The sequence below is a fragment of the Atta cephalotes genome (assembly GCF_000143395.1).
Source record: "Atta cephalotes unplaced genomic scaffold scaffold00047, whole genome shotgun sequence".
Taxonomy (NCBI): Eukaryota; Metazoa; Arthropoda; class Insecta; order Hymenoptera; family Formicidae; genus Atta; species Atta cephalotes.
Genome location: NW_012130111.1, coordinates 646,170 through 662,632, shown reverse-complemented (window position 1 = coordinate 662,632; position 16,463 = coordinate 646,170). Strand labels below are relative to the sequence as shown.

The 16,463-nt window shown below is 29.7% G+C and overlaps 3 protein-coding genes across 3 annotated transcripts in view; 1 reads left to right on the top strand and 2 right to left on the bottom strand.

The window, feature by feature from the left end:
• Positions 1-8,936: 8,936 nt before the first annotated feature.
• LOC105622602 (ADP-ribosylation factor-like protein 6-interacting protein 1) lies at positions 8,937-10,755 on the bottom strand. The gene is made up of 5 exons (XM_012204019.1): positions 10,729-10,755; positions 10,436-10,569; positions 9,412-9,649; positions 9,117-9,201; positions 8,937-9,037 (listed from the first exon to the last, which is right to left on the bottom strand). Exons 1-5 carry the CDS (start codon positions 10,753-10,755, stop codon positions 8,937-8,939), a joined length of 585 nt encoding a protein of 194 aa, XP_012059409.1.
• A 540-nt stretch (positions 10,756-11,295) lies between these two features.
• On the top strand, positions 11,296-13,402 carry LOC105622601 (ubiquitin-conjugating enzyme E2 S). The gene is made up of 5 exons (XM_012204018.1): positions 11,296-11,319; positions 11,519-11,660; positions 12,393-12,583; positions 12,674-12,802; positions 12,892-13,402. The coding sequence occupies exons 1-5, from the start codon at positions 11,296-11,298 to the stop codon at positions 13,042-13,044; spliced, it is 639 nt and encodes a 212-aa protein (XP_012059408.1). The 3' UTR covers positions 13,045-13,402.
• Positions 13,403-14,056: 654 nt separating this feature from the next.
• Positions 14,057-16,463, bottom strand: part of LOC105622645 (THO complex subunit 4-like) — a 17,750-nt gene continuing 15,343 nt past the window's right edge. The window contains exons 2-5 of the mRNA XM_012204060.1: positions 15,691-15,828; positions 15,067-15,214; positions 14,721-14,858; positions 14,057-14,530 (exon numbers count right to left, since the gene is read on the bottom strand). Coding sequence (XP_012059450.1) covers positions 14,415-14,530; positions 14,721-14,858; positions 15,067-15,214; positions 15,691-15,828 — 540 coding nt within the window. The 3' untranslated portion in view covers positions 14,057-14,414. The remainder of the gene's footprint in view (positions 14,531-14,720; positions 14,859-15,066; positions 15,215-15,690; positions 15,829-16,463) is intronic.

Below are 16,463 nucleotides of genomic sequence, written 5' to 3'. Positions count from 1 at the left end.
CCGTTGCCCGGGCAACCCTTCAACGATGACGTCACCGTTCCCACTCCTACCCTTTTTGCGCCCACCGTTCGTCTCCATTCTTCACCACCCGATCCGCTGCCGCTGCCGCTGCCCCCGTATTTCCACTTTAGCCTACTTGCGCTTCAAGAAACGCTGGTTTTCAGCTTCACTCGCTCGCTCTGCACTTTGCATAGCTCTTTTAATGAGAAGAGAAGAAAAAGAGATAAAGAAAGAAAGAGAGGAAAGAAGGTAGAAGTTATCCGTGTGTATGCTACTTCACACCTTTCATATGAACCCTCGTACTTACCGTTTATATTATCGTTTATGCAAACTCTCGTACTTACTGTTGTGTTTCATCGTATTTTTTGTATTCATTCATTCATTAAATGTTTTTTGTTCTCGTTTTGATTTTTCACATAGATTTACTCTAGTAGACTATTTTTAAACACTTATTTATATATCCCTCAAAACTTCTCAGATAACACCTATTGATTCATATATACGTTTTATATACGTTTTCTAAACGTATGTAATTTTCTACAAAACGTTTTAAGAAATCATATAAAACCAACATGTGCTACTGGGGTTCTTCCACTTTCAACTCGAATAATCAAGCCTTCAATACAATCATATTTCTCAGATAACACCTATTGATTCATATATACGTTTTATATACGTTTTCTAAACGTATGTAATTTTCTACAAAACGTTTTAAGAAATCATATAAAACCAACATGTGCTACTGGGGTTCTTCCACTTTCAACTCGAATAATCAAGCCTTCAATACAATCATATTTCCTATTTAACTCTGTTTCTATAATGTCAAGACAATCCTACTTTATACCAGTTAACTCTTATTCTAGTCTGTCGTTTTCCACAGTAATCGAATTTGTTCTGAATTTATGCTGCTTATAGTAGATTAAGTCCATTTCTCGATTATAGTTAACCTTGATTCTCTTAATTACATTGTCGTTACAATCTATCTATACAAAGAAAAGCAGTTATCCAATTTCGTTTAAACAGTTGTTCAGAAATTAAGGATGTTTTGGTACATTATATCAACTAAAAATACATCTAACCAACAAATCAGCTAAATCAAGATATTATCAGCTAATATCAACTAAAAAATTTTTGTCATAAAGACGTTCTGAAACTATAAAAAAACAAACAACAAATAATGTATAATAGTTTTGTGTAATGAAATAATCATATTTTGCTGCAGCAAATAACTTTTAAACGAGTAAATTCAAATGATTCTTTGCACGAATATTGATCAGAGTTTTGTTATAAAGAATTTTAATTTAATTCATAATGCTATGATCTTATCAAATAAGTAGTAAAACGTGATTTTACATAAAAATCGAGGTAAACAAAAAAATTAAATAATTTTTAAATCAAGAGAATTGTGCTTTGAGATGACATATACATCCGTAAAAAGAATTCAGTCATTATTTTAACTGTCCAACTTAATACGCATGAATGAAACTGATGAATAAAATAAAAGTAACAGCTATTATTTATTCTGACACGACAACATGTTACTAGTAATTTATTTAGTAAATTTTATCCTATTATCTTCTCCTCGCAACGAACAATACTATATATATATATATTATGTATATTTACTTCTTTCGCCCCCCCCCCTTACTCTATTTTTGCGCATTCACGAGCAAATCCATTGATCCCATATCCATTCTCTTCAGAATATTTTTCGTTCAATTTTTACATATTTTTATCGTTTCGCCTACTCTACCAATATCAATTCATAGCTGCACCCTTTTCTCTTATATTTTCACTTTGGACTATAATTTCAGGTCGTTTGTTCCTCCCTTCCTAACAGTCTTCCGTTTCTATCTATTCTTTTTCTTATCTTCTTTTTCAATCACTGATTTTTTATCTTTATTTTTCTGTCCTATTGCTTTCGCTCTCTTTCTCTAGCCTCGCATTCCTCATCTTCTCGACATATATCGACATATAATATTAATTACAATTTATATTTTTTATTTAAATTTCTCTTGCTCGAAAAAATTTCGTATAACATTTATTTAGTTAACGGAACGATTTCTTTCGATTTTTTATATATTTACAACGTCGCTTTTCATTTATATTTGCACGTCACTAATTTCCCGTTCATTACTATCTCATAATATCCTTTCACACATTTTTTCATCTGATAAATGCCGACTAGAAAAAGTTTCGTCCTTCTTTTCCTCTCAACCATTTTTTTGGTTCTCTTCCGAATTTATTATCACAAACATCGCACGTTTTCCTTGTATATCCGTTGCATGTACATTATTTTTCAGCTTTCTATTAGTAGTGAGGCAGATATTTCGTTTAAGTTTCCATTCGTCTTCAACAAAACGACGCACAAGTGGATTTCATGAATTTTTTCTTCATTGAAATGGAGTAATGTATAACAAGTTTTTATTATCATTATTAACGCAATTCATTGTAATTTTAAAAAATACGTGGTTTTATAGGTATATCAGTTGAAAATAAAATTACAACTCATCATATAATAAATTATGTATATATTGCCGACTAACCTATATAATTTAATAAATGTATACTAAAATTTAAATCTTCTGCGTTTCAATTTTCCTTCAACATCGACACAAACTTTCCGGACAACCCAATATAATAATAAATAATTACAAAAATAAATATACACATGTATAGGTATATACGCAAAAATTTTTTAAGTATAATGTATAATCCTTCGGATTTGGGTGTCTTAAACTTATTAACACACCGCTTGTAGGCAGATAAACTGGACGCAACAATTAACGAGATATTAATTTCTAACGATTGCCGAATAAGCGAATAAAATCGACGTTATAAAATAAGACAATTTTAAATCATCTCTCTTTCAGAGTTTTTTTATAAAATCTTAAAAATGTTTCTTAAAAAACTCTTAAAAATATCTTTAAGAAAAAGGATCGCGAAAATTGCAAAATGATAAAGAACTTTTCAACTCATTTTAACTCGTTTTGCTCACAAGCGGTATGTCAAGAAATATGGGACATCTTGTAGAAATTTTATATATATATATATATATATACTTTATAATTTCAATTTAATTTGCTAATTATTTATATTTTTTAAAGAAGTGTTGACAAAAATGTATACTGGTCCTAATTTAAATTAAAATGTTATATAAAATTTGTTTAATTGAAAGCGTAGAACAATCTAATCTATCTAGAAAAAGAATACATAAGTTAAGAAATAGATAAAAACAGAAAACCAAGAAGAGGGGAACGAACAACGAAATTATGTCCAAAATAAAAATATAAAAGAAAGAGGAGCAACTATGAGACTGATAATGTAGACGAAAAATAAAAATATGCACAAATTGAATAAAAGAAATTCTGAAAAGAGTGAAGTTGGGCTCGGTGGATTTGCACGTGAACGCGCAAATATAGAAGTGGCAAAAGGAGTAAATAGATAGACATCATTATTCTCGTGAGGAGAAATGGAAGATAAGAGAGAAGAAGGCAGTAAAAAGAAACTGAGGAAAAATATAAGGATGAGTACACGCCATCAGATAAATTCTCGACTTTAATGAACGTACGAGAGTGCAATTTGAAAATGAGAGTTACCCTCCGGCAGAGCCACTAACTTCTCTAAGACGTTATTTTTGAAAGAAAAGAATTTTGAAATGTTCTACGTTGATAAATACTCGTGATAATAATTCGACATGGACACATAATATTTCAAAAATAGTTAATACAGCAAATTAAAGAAATTAACGCACTATTCGAAAGAGATTCTACTTTAAAATAATTTAATTGTCATTTCAAAATATCACTTTTCTACAATAAACTACTGAAGAGACTACTAATAATATATTAAGAGACTACTATAAAAAATAATATAAAAACAAAAACAATGTTTAAATAATTCATTATCATTTTGAATTTATGTTAAATGTAATTTTGAAATAAATTTATTATCAAGTTACACAATGAAAAATGTAATAAAATATTCTTATTTTTTTAAGTTTTAATTTAATATATAATTTTATATCAACTATATTTTTAATTCTTAAAAATGAAAATATCACTATTTATTTCAATATCGATTATCTCCGTTTTTTTCTACGTTTTTTTAATTAATTTAAAATACATTCATCTTTATATAACTTTTATTCCAAATTCGACATTATCTTAAATGCAAGAATTTATTTATCATTATCAAGAAAATTTGAAAAATTGATAAGAAGGTAGAATTTGTATGTGAGGATTATACGTGAATAAGCTGTAAGTTTGAACAAAGTAACGACAATATGGTTTTCTTTTGATAGATCTTGCAAATATAATGTACTTCGATTTTAGATTCACAATTATGATGTAGCCACATTTTCTGGAATATATTCCGTAAATAAAATTCTATATTTCATTCACGTTTTTCTCTCTTTTTTCTTGAGGAACTTTCCAATTAATGTCGCGTTTCCGTTTGTAATCGATAGGGTTTTTTCATCGACAATTTTTTACGATCGTTATTGTGAAGAAAAAAGACATAAAAAGCTTGCAGCATTGTGCCGATATTATTGCACTGTGAATTAAAATAGTTGTGCTCTATATCGAACGTGACGTTGGTAATAAATAAAATGCTCAGATTGCATTGTATAAAATTAATGAAAGTTATTTATATATATATATATATATATATATATATATATATACGATTTAATATTTTTTTAAATTATATAATATATTAAATTACAAAACTTTCATTTTTCATTAGTCTACATTAAATAATAATAATTTTAAATTTTATTTTATAATTATAAATATATATAATTATGAATATGTACATATGACCCTCTATCCTCCACCCTCTATCCTTGTACACAATTAAATTATAAAAATATGTATTAATATAATTAAGCATAAAATAAAAATATATGTATAAAACTTTTATATTATACGTAATTTATATTATACGTAAAAATATAAAAAGATGCTTTTATAAAACATTTTTAGTTTAAATAAATAATATGTATTAAAATATTTTAATATGCAGAGATAATACAGTTATAATATATTTTTGCATTGAAATATCTCATATGTTTTGTAAGATAAAATTATTGCAATATGAAAAGAAAGCGCTTTGCTTTCATAGCTGATGAGCTTGGAATTTGGAATTTTTGATCCTCAAATTTGATTAACAGATTCATATGCAATAAGAACCAATGTCAGAACAAAAATTTTTTTTCGTTTATTTAGAAATATTCTATATTGAAGATAAATTTTATTTATGTGAATTAATGAAATAAATATTCTCATTTAATTTATTTTAATATCTCCAAAAATAGAATTTAAAAAATAAAATAAATTAAGTGGACGTTCGGCTCAGGAATCTTACATCATAAGTAGTACAATTATTTTAGTACATTAATTGTAAGTTTCGAACTTTGTACCGATCTTAAGATCTTATCGATAAGAGGATTACTTAAGAGTTGAAGACACACAGAACATTGAAGGTACAAACCTTCGATAATCCTATGTCCTTTTACGAAGGCAATTCTATGTGTTAGTCCCGGTAAAATTTCACCCCGCACTTTCCCGAAAGTTTAGTCTCCATCAAAAGTTGTATTGCTATCTCTCTACGGGGCCGTTTGATTTTGTCGAAAGTTACACTTCGAATAACGAACTGAATAGTTCTTCAAGAACTTATGTTAGCGTGGAAAATGGGAAGTACAAGTTTCGCACAAGTTTCACGACGTATATGACTGCTATGGATCTTTTATCAAATTGAAACGGTTTACAAGCGTAAAATAGTAGACTATAAAGTCTCCGTCTGTACCAACTCCGATTAACTTAAACGATCGACTTTTAGATTGGAACTGACCAATCGCATTTACTGTTCAGCAGAATTGACCAATCATAGTTGACACTTAGGCCAGTTCCACAACTCACGGGAGGTTCAACTTCTTCATTGTCTCTTTCCAATTCTAGAATTGGAAAGAGATAAGAAACAAGTTAAGAATTAACTCGGTTAAGAATTAACCGTGATTGAATTTTAATCGACTGATCAGGTTAATTGGAGTTATCGTTCATAGAGAATTATATATATTTTTATTGTTAAGAAGATGTTGGATCGATGATCGAATTTAATTAATAAAACCGATTCCTATTTCCAAAGAAAGCATTATATACACAATTATATTTACAGTTATATATACAATTCTTGCTCTGTATTCTATGTATTGCATGAATTACGATTTTATGTACACTCAGATCATACTTTTCCATTTATTTTTTTTGTAAGCTTCAAATCATTTAATTAATTTGATAATCTTATCATCATTGCATTTCCAGAAAGCACAAAATCGTTTAAAAGATGATTAAAGCCTGATTGCACGTTATTTTAATTTTAAGGGAGGCTTAAAACTTTCTGTCTCTCTATTGGCTTCAAAAAAAGAGATTTTTAAACTTCGTTTAAAATCAAATAACATTGGTATAATCGGGCCTAAATTGATATAAAGATATCTTAATAAAAAAATGTAATCGACAAAAAGATTAAAACGCGGCGATGCATTGCTATATTCCTATAACAAGAGTTACGCAAATCCGCCAAAGTGCAAGTTTCAAATATTCCGTATTTGACACAATTCATCAACGTACCTTCAACACTTTAATTGCTTCGTCAACGTCATCCTGAATTTTATCCAAGAAATGGCATGATTTTTATTTCACAGCGATATCATTAGCTCTTGTGCATACTTCTGTCATGACATGTGTCATGTATGTCAGTCGTAGCCAACTTACTGACAGAATCAGTGTTACCAACGTTAATTTGGCTGTACATGGCGACGGTTACTCCTATTTTATTGTATTATTTTGGCGTTTACTCTTATTTTATTATAGCCATTATAGGAACTCTACATTTTTATAGCATCCTCATCCAGTTATATAATAAATGACTTTTGTAGATACATGTATATTTTTTAATTATCTTTAATGCCCGTATTCATAGTCAGGTCTTATATTTAAGGCTTCCTTAAATTTATCTTCAGACACTCTACGAATTATTTTTCTATGTGTGCAGAATTAAGTACTTTCATCATGAAGTCCTTTAAATGGCTATCAAAAAAATCTTCCATTAATATTTATTAGAATGAAAGACCTCATAATGCCTCTGACACATCAACGCGTTGTTCATCACACGCGACACGCGATATCCAATGAATGTACAGCTTTACCGATATTCTCATTCTAAAGGTATACTGTCATTGGATATCGCGTGTCGCGTAGCTAACATCGCGCTGGTGTGCTGGAGCCACAAGCCCTTTATTTTATTCTAGTTTGTGATTAAGGGCCGGTTGTTCTATTTAAATTTTACCTGTTGAGAAATAGCAAGATTACCCAATCACATACGCGGACATTACCAGATTTACCTCACAGTAAAATTTACCAAAAGGTGTAACAACCGAAATCCTAAATTAGAAAGAATCGCCATCATAATGTCTACATCTCTACATATCTACAATAAAACGGCATTTGCACTCCAATAGTTTCAAAAAACATTGTCTCTCAAATCTACAATGATCAGCGAAAATGAATCTCCTCCTCTCGTGCTGATTTTCATTAGCCTTTAATTTCTTTATTGTTGTTACTTTAAAGATTAAGAGTCCTTTCAAATTATTTTGTTTCTTCTTAAAATATGAATTTAGAGAACCACAAAGCAAATAAAATTTTTTGGAATCTCTGGAAGTTTGCTCGCAAACTTAAACTTTGTTTAAGAAATATTTATTGATTTAAATTATAAAATTACAGGCATAAAAAGTAGGTCTGAGATGATAAATTAATAAACAAATTATCATCTAATAAGATTAACAAACATTTCGATTTTTAATAATGATCATTTTTAATTTTGTTATAACACAAAAATTATCGCTAATTTTAAATCTGATATTATTTAACATCTATCAAAGGATTTCTACTTACAAAGCAATATTTTAACAGATATATTTTATCCTACAGAGAAAAAATGGTAATTAGAAAGCTGTGTACACAGTTTTAAGTAAAACAGTTTAAACTAAAATTGGACGAACAATTTTATTAATTCTTGAAGGTGACGAAATAGTATGATAAGCTTATGATTATAAATATTATAATTAATTGAGACTTATTATGTAACATACAAAATCACATTAACAAATACGATATTAAATATCATGCTTCTTGATAAAGTATAATTATATCTTTTTCCTTAGCGGACTATACATTACATTATATTGATCTTTTTTATATTAGAGTTGGGATTTAATTCCACATTTGTTAATGATTTTATTGTCGATATCTATTGTCCCTTTTTTACCATTCATATCTTATTGTTAACAACATGTCGGATGCTTGTTATCAAGGCCTATACCACGTGATGTTCATCTCATTTTCTTCATACTATAAGTACTATAAAATGTTAATAATAATATTATTACTAATATAATATTTTAATAATTTTATATTTTACTAAAATCCAAGATAGAAAAAAATTTCAATTATTAATTTAAAAAGAAGTGTTTTGATCGATATTACTCAAAGAGATTAACATAATTCCATATTAATTATATTTATAATACGAATGTTTCTGAGATGAAACATTATGACGTCTTATTAAGACATTTAACAATTAGCTCATTGCTAATTGTACTTATGACAAAAGAGAAACAGTAGGCATCAACAATGAAATCAAAATGTGTAACTAAATCTCAGCTGTTTGTATCGATAGAAATTTGTATCGATAGAAGCGAAGACTTTTTGACTACTCTTCTTAAACTGACGCGTAAATATACACGCGCATTAAGTGAATATATTTAAAATCGTATATCATATCATAGTATTATGAAGAAATTTATATTGAGAGAGCATGGATTAAAAGTATGTAAAACGACAAGTTTCGGTGGGCACGAGATACATACAAAATAACGATTATGATAGATGACGATGAATTAAGTGATCATATACATATTTCACAGCCCAGCGCGCTCGTCCTTTGTGTCTGAATCCTGGCAAGAGAAGAACCACGATCACTAAAAAATAAATCAGATAAATCATTAAAAGTAGTACAGATACAAACAGATAAAGAAAATAATGGTAGAAATTTGTTACCTATGATGTAAAGCAGAAGCAAATTATTAACAGTGTTACCGATCCAGGCGAAAAGAATGAGAAAGAGGATCGTTGCACTGTAATACTGCAATAAAAATAAGAAAAACACTACACGTAATTTTTTACTTTTAAAATGTGAAAATAAAATATAAAATATTCCATAAATATTTTATAATAGCAAATATCAAGTAAAATAAAATAATCTCTTAAAAAAGATATTTTTCTGATTTATCTTTCATATAAAAAAACAATAAACTTTTAATTTTTTATAGATATACACTTATAATTTACTTACAATATTGGGACGATCGTGTCGAATTTTCGAAATAGACGTCCATGCACTTCGCAATTGCAATATAGTGGTAGAGAGATTTTGACAAATCTCAATTAATTTCTTCTCCTTCTGTCCAGTCCAACTTTGTGCGTTGCATAATACCGAAGTCAAAATCGGCACAAGGTAATCAACAAGAGCGAATACTAATAGACATACAGATATCATTGTCAGAAGAGCTGGTTCTAGAGTCCATATAGTACTGCAATAGGAGAAACATTAGTAATTTTACACATATACTTCCAACAAGTTTACATTCAGCAGTATTCCAAAGCTATCAAATGTTTAAAATCTAACTTTTTTTGACCAAATCAAAAGTAATCTTTTTTAAAACAAGTATATTAAGTGTGAATGTATTCTATTGATGATTTTTTATATAACATATATCTTAATAATTTATACATAAATCACATTAAAATTGTAAATGTTTAAAGCTTATTTAAACCTATTCAATTAAAAATTATTTATAAAATTAATCACACTAATCCACCATCTGCTTTTTTTTAATTATTAACGATTAGAAACTCTTGTAGATGTTCAAAAATTTTTATTTAGAAGAAATCAATTTGAAATTGAACAAAAAATTAGCAATAGAAAAACATTTAGCGATATAGTTTATATTTCTTATCATTATTATTAAATTTTTAAATATAATTTCATAATTTAATTGTAACTTTTAAATACAATTAAATTAATATTGTAATTAAAAAAAGCATTTCAGATTAATAATAATAAATTTTGTGTAAGTGTTCAGACATAGGTACACGTCCAATTATTCGAATCTTTTATCTTATATAAAGTTTGTTTTCATTGCTTACGATCTTCAAAAATTTACATACTTGAAACAAAATGAACTTGAAATACTTGAATAGTGAAAAGAGAGGCAAAGCTACTAAATACACAAAAAGTGCATGCAAATAAACTTATATACGCACAAATACATATACTTTAAAAACAATTTTCATTTTTATGAAATTGGTTCATTTACCAGAATATCACTGTTACAATCCCGACAATTAACCCAGGATGCCAGCTATGTTCCCACAAGAGAATAGAATTTAAAGGCAGGATTATCTCCCGCCAGCATTCCATCTTTCGCTTCAATTGCTTCATGTGTTTTTCCTACGATAATATCGCATATTATCAGCCAACGAGATCGTGTCTGCTCTGTCATTGATTTTTTTACCAGGCTACAGAAGCGCGTGTCGTTTCACAAAAACGTGTGTCTTAGCTGATTTCAAATCATCAATTCACAATCTGACAGAATCGAGTCGTACTCACCTTTTCAACCATCCCGTCGTCCGTCATCACGCAGAGATTTGTGATAAATGCGGCGTTTTAATTCGCTTTATAGCGGTGGAGATCTGAAGGGGAAGATGTACGACACGCGTAGGAGTCAATCAACAGCAACACAGAAGATGGTCTCTTTCCACTGGCGGTTCCGTACTCCGTATTTATCCACTACGTATCGTCATCCTGAACTACAATCTGCAGTCGCGACGAAAAATAGTCTAGAATCTATTCGTTGAGCTGGCGTATCGTTCGCGCTTTCAAGTTAAAAAAAACATGCACAAATCAAGCCGGAGGACAGATCGTACAGCGGCGGTGGCGGTGGCGGCGGCGACGACGGCGCAATGATCGGCGAGGGGGAAGAAGGATCGACTTCTGGTATCGAGAGTACCCTGGCACGCGATTGGCTATCAGTTCAAAATGTTGGTTAATGCAGGCGATGCCGTGCTGATGTTGTGACGTTAAGTGTTTTCCTACGCCGTGCGCCGGGAAGCTGAGAGAATCGCGTAGCCTGCGCGCGAGGCCTGGGCGAGATCACGCTCCGAATTTACGGCGATTATGGCTGCTGCCGCCGTGAGCTCCGTGAGTAATAGTAATCTTCCGCTGGTCAGCTATCGCGGAAACGTACAATTCAACATTCGTTCGTCGCGATGCCCCGTCGCCGCGGCCACTAGTCGTCACCGCGACCATATATAACAAGAACCGCTTTCTTGTTTACATTCTGCGCGTTTCAATCGTCCTCGCTAAAACATGTGTGAGATTGATACGTGCGTTTTTACAGAATGTGGAAAATCTGTCGCCACAAATCATCCGCCGGGTAGCCAAGGAGATGGCAGAGCTGGCCGCGCAAACACCTGAAGGTATTCGTGTCATTTTGAACGAGGCCGATGTCACCGACATACAAGCCGTCATCGAAGGCCCAGGTAACATTGATTGTCTCATTTAACCTTCTCGCTTCCTTGCTCTTTTAGCCTCGTTGACAAAACTGATTATCTCCGAGTAAAGCGTACTTTTATCGACTATACATTACCTAACCTAACCTGGTCGTCGTCCTAACCCTATAACACCTTTTATCTCGGCTGATATCCGTGTATGTCACTCGACTGTGTCGAGAGTGTACAACTCTTCTCATATGAGTTTTTTAACCTTGATTAACGTCATTATCATCGTGTTTTACAGATATAATGTGATGATTAGAATAAAATAGAGAAATTAGAAATATTTTCTAAAATGTACATCACTGATTTTTATGCAAGACAATAATATGATAAATAAAGATTTAATGCCTATTTTCACCAATACCAATTTATTTTAATCTCTGTTTAACTTGCTCTTTATATTTTTCTAGTTCTAAAGATTAGAAAAAGAAAAAAATAAGTTGAACTGAGATTGAAGTTAATCTATATTGATAAGAAACAAGTATATAAATGAAAATATAATGCTTTTTATTCTATTATGTTTATAAAACATATCCATTTAACAACACTACAACAAAATATAATAAAAATAACTGCTTGAATAAATAAAAATTTTTCAATGATCTATGCTCATTAAATTCAACTATAGAATTAGTATGACAAAAGATCTAATGATAATAGTCAAGGTTTAAAAATAATAATATAGCATATTGATATCTATATATTTCTTTCTAATAGCGGGGACTCCATACGCCAGTGGTTTCTTTAGAGTGAAATTAGTTCTTGGAAAGGACTTTCCACAGGGACCGCCAAAGGCTTACTTTCTTACAAAAATTTTTCACCCTAATGTAGCAAAAAATGGCGAAATATGTGTCAACACTTTAAAAAAGGATTGGAAACCAGATCTTGGGATACAACATATATTATTAGTAAGTGATCTGCATTAAAGCACAATGTGTTGTAAATGCTTGCTTATGTATTCTTATGTATTCTTACGTTTCTTTTTTTATATTTTTTAGACTGTAAAATGTCTACTAATAGTGCCAAATCCAGAATCTGCTTTGAATGAGGAAGCTGGCAAATTGCTTTTAGAAAGTCATGACGAATATTCAGAGCGAGCAAAAATGATGACTGAGATACATGCACAAGTAATGTCTTATTTCGATAAATGAATTTGTTTTTCGCAATTTCATCATTATATATAATTTTTATTTTTATGAAACTTTTATTTTTTCAGGGAGGTGGAAAAGGAAGCAAGGCGGGCCTGGAAAGTTGTGCCTCTTCAGAAAGTGGAGGACCCCTTCCAAAAAAACATGCAAGTGATAAGAAACTAACAGCGGAAAAGAAAAAAATGTTAAAAGATAAGAAGAGGACACTGAAGAGACTATAAAAAAAATTAATATTATTTCTTCTGTCTTTTGTAATTTAAAATATTAGTATGATAATGTTGCCTCGTATTGTATACAATTATTATTGCATAGTAAAATTTTATTATCTAAACTTGACTGATCTTATTATTAAGTATGTAGAGAATTTAATATGTCTAGATACATTAAAAATAAGAAAAAGATAATAGAAACAAAAATTGATCTCCCACCTTCCCTAGAAGATTAGTGTTCTGTAGTAATCTGTACAATCATAGCCTGAATTAGAAATCTGTTCTATACTATCTATTAGCAAATATTTTTACATATGTACAGAATAATATACTTGTGATTACTTAAGTAAAATAAAGAAAATGTCTCCTATGTGTATAGCATTTTTTTAGTTTTCAATTTTGATAAATGTATATCCCCAATGATTGCATATCTCTTTCTCTGTACATATACCTCTGCTTCTTTTCCTTCTACCAACTTATATATTTTAATATATCTGTATTTTTTTAACAGATATCACAATATATTTTTAGATATTTTATGAAGAAAAAAAATATAGGATCAAATATAGGGTGAAAGGACTAAAATTATTAGGAATTTTTCTTCGATGGATAATAAAAGTTTTCTTTTAAAAATATTTTATTAAAAGAGAATCTGGTGATAGTTTTTCTTCAGTCTTGCGCCACTTAGTTTGACTGCTATTTGTACGCTGCATGATCAAAAATGTATACATGGTCTTACATATCCATCTGTGCACTAAATATCGTCAATATTCGACTAGTTAACAGTATGTCACAGCCTTAATCCACTATTAATTATATACTACACATATAATGCTTATGTTTAAGTTAAAGAGATTCCGGACACATAGTTACATAAAAGTGTTGACATTATGCATTCTAAGATTCCTAAGTAAATTATCCTAAAGATGGATTTTGTAAATCAATTTCTGATATTTGACATAGCATTTGGAATAATCAGATTGTGAGGGCTAGAAGCACATTCCGTACTTTGATAAACAACAACTTTTCGAGATGTATCTCATTATATTTTTCATCTGGTGAGCACACACGCACGGTAGTACATACAAATTCATACAGTCTTTACAATTCATGTAAATATGTTCTTTCTTAATTTTCTTGCATCATTATATTATGAAAAAAATCTATAAACTTCTACAATGTTCGCAAAGATTTTGTAAAATTTGCTGTGCCAATTTTTGAAAGAATCGTCAAAAATAAAAACTAAGTTAATTTTTGTATAACTTTACTAAATTCGTATAGGATTAGATTTATAACTGTATATTTCATGAAAGAAATAGCAACAATGTGTATTGTGTTAGTCACATTGAACAAAATTTGAATATAGCAATTTTATAACGTTGTTACTTGACTTCCTTCACATAAGCTTCCAGTTCTGCATCTAATTCTTCAGCCGTAGGTGTCTTTGTCGTTTGTCGAGTGCCTCCTCTACCTCCACGTCGACCTCCACTTCCACGACCTTAAATTCCACAAAATTATAATATTTTGTAAGAATTAATAAAAAATTGCTAAATATATTTTTATGTAACACAATTATAACTCATAGAAAAAATATATAACTATGTCTTTGATACTATCAATTTTGTTATTTTTTTAATTTGCATAAATCAATTTAGAATAATATATATTAAGTTGCATTAATGAGTTACCTCTAATAGATCCTGTACCGCGATTTCCCCTAAAACGTGCTTGAGGTCTTTGTGTATAATTAACACCGCTAAGTCTCGGGCCACGAACAGAAGTGATTGGTAATTCAGAAGTAGCTACTTGTATATTCATTTCACGTCCTATCAACATAATTATATATTGGAATGACAGATGCTCAAAATATCTATATATGCGATGTATATCATAATCCACAAATTTTTTTAGCACAAGCACTTTCTGAACAATGGATTAATAAATAATACTACCTAAATATAAGCAAAATCTATAATTGAAAAAATACATACAACACAAATGTAATGTAAATACAAATACAATGTAAATACATACCATCTAATGGAACTCCATGATACTGTTTCATTGCTTTAATAGCATCTGCCCGTCTTTCAAATATGACATCAGCAGAGCCTAAAGATCGACCTGATCTATCATAATGTACTGCTGCTGATTTTAAAGGTCCAAATTCACTGAATAATTCCTAAAAGATATCATTATAATTACTTTTCTATAGAACTTTTTTTATAAGTGTTCTTTTTAAAATTAAATCTACAAAAAATTTAACATATTGAGGGTTATACAGTCAAAAACATTTTTTTATCTCCATTTTGGAGAATTTGCATGTTGATGTATCCAGTAAGTTATGTATTTTTATATTTAGTACTCTATATATATAGTACATACCACAGCTTATCAATATAAATTAAATTTGTTTTATCTAATTCTTAAAAAATATCTTTAGCCAGTTGTTTAATTTTATAATACACTAACTTAATCAGGACTAAGTATTTTTATTATTGGATATATTATTACTTACAAATGTTATTATAAGAGATATCCTTATATAGATAATTAAAAATTCAAAAAGGAAAATGAATTCATGGAGTATAATATCAAATTATGTGATGCTCAACATGTTCAATATTGTTAAAAAATTATTTTACAATATTCTAATACCTGTATGTCTGAATCTGATACACCAAAATCAAGATTTGATACCAAAAGTTTGGTCGTTCCTGCACTGCCTATTGCACCACGACCAACCTTTTTTACACCATCAAACATATCATGTTTCCAAGCACTGTTTACATCTCCCTGTATAACAAAATATAAATTAATGTGTTGGAAAAGTATTATATTCTTTATCAAATAACAAAACCTTTTTTTTTGCTATTTCTTTTTTTGTTTATTGGCATTTCCTCAATTAACAATATAATATTTTATTGTTCTATCGAAGAGAACTAGACCTATTGAAAAAAACTTTTATTCATTATATTGTAATCAATACAACAACTACACGTCTCACAGATGATATGAAATCTCATTTAACTACACCTCATTTAACTACAACTACATTATATATTTTCTTATTAAAAATCATAACATAATAAAAAAACTTTTATCAACTTAATATTTAATTTATTAATTTATTGAAAATAAAAACATAAACAAACGAATAAGAAATTAATAAATATACGTAAACAATAAACAAAAAAAGGAAATAAAGACAAATAAAATATTTTCAGCTAATAGCTGATTTACATCGTTTTTTTTTTTAATTAAATGGTCGTATATATGTAAGTACTTCAAAGTCATACTCTATGTTCCAACGTTCAATCTCAAATACACACACACACACACACACACACACACACACACACACACATACGCGCTCGCGCGCGCACGCGCCACACCACACACACACACACACACGAGGCGCGCGCGCGCAC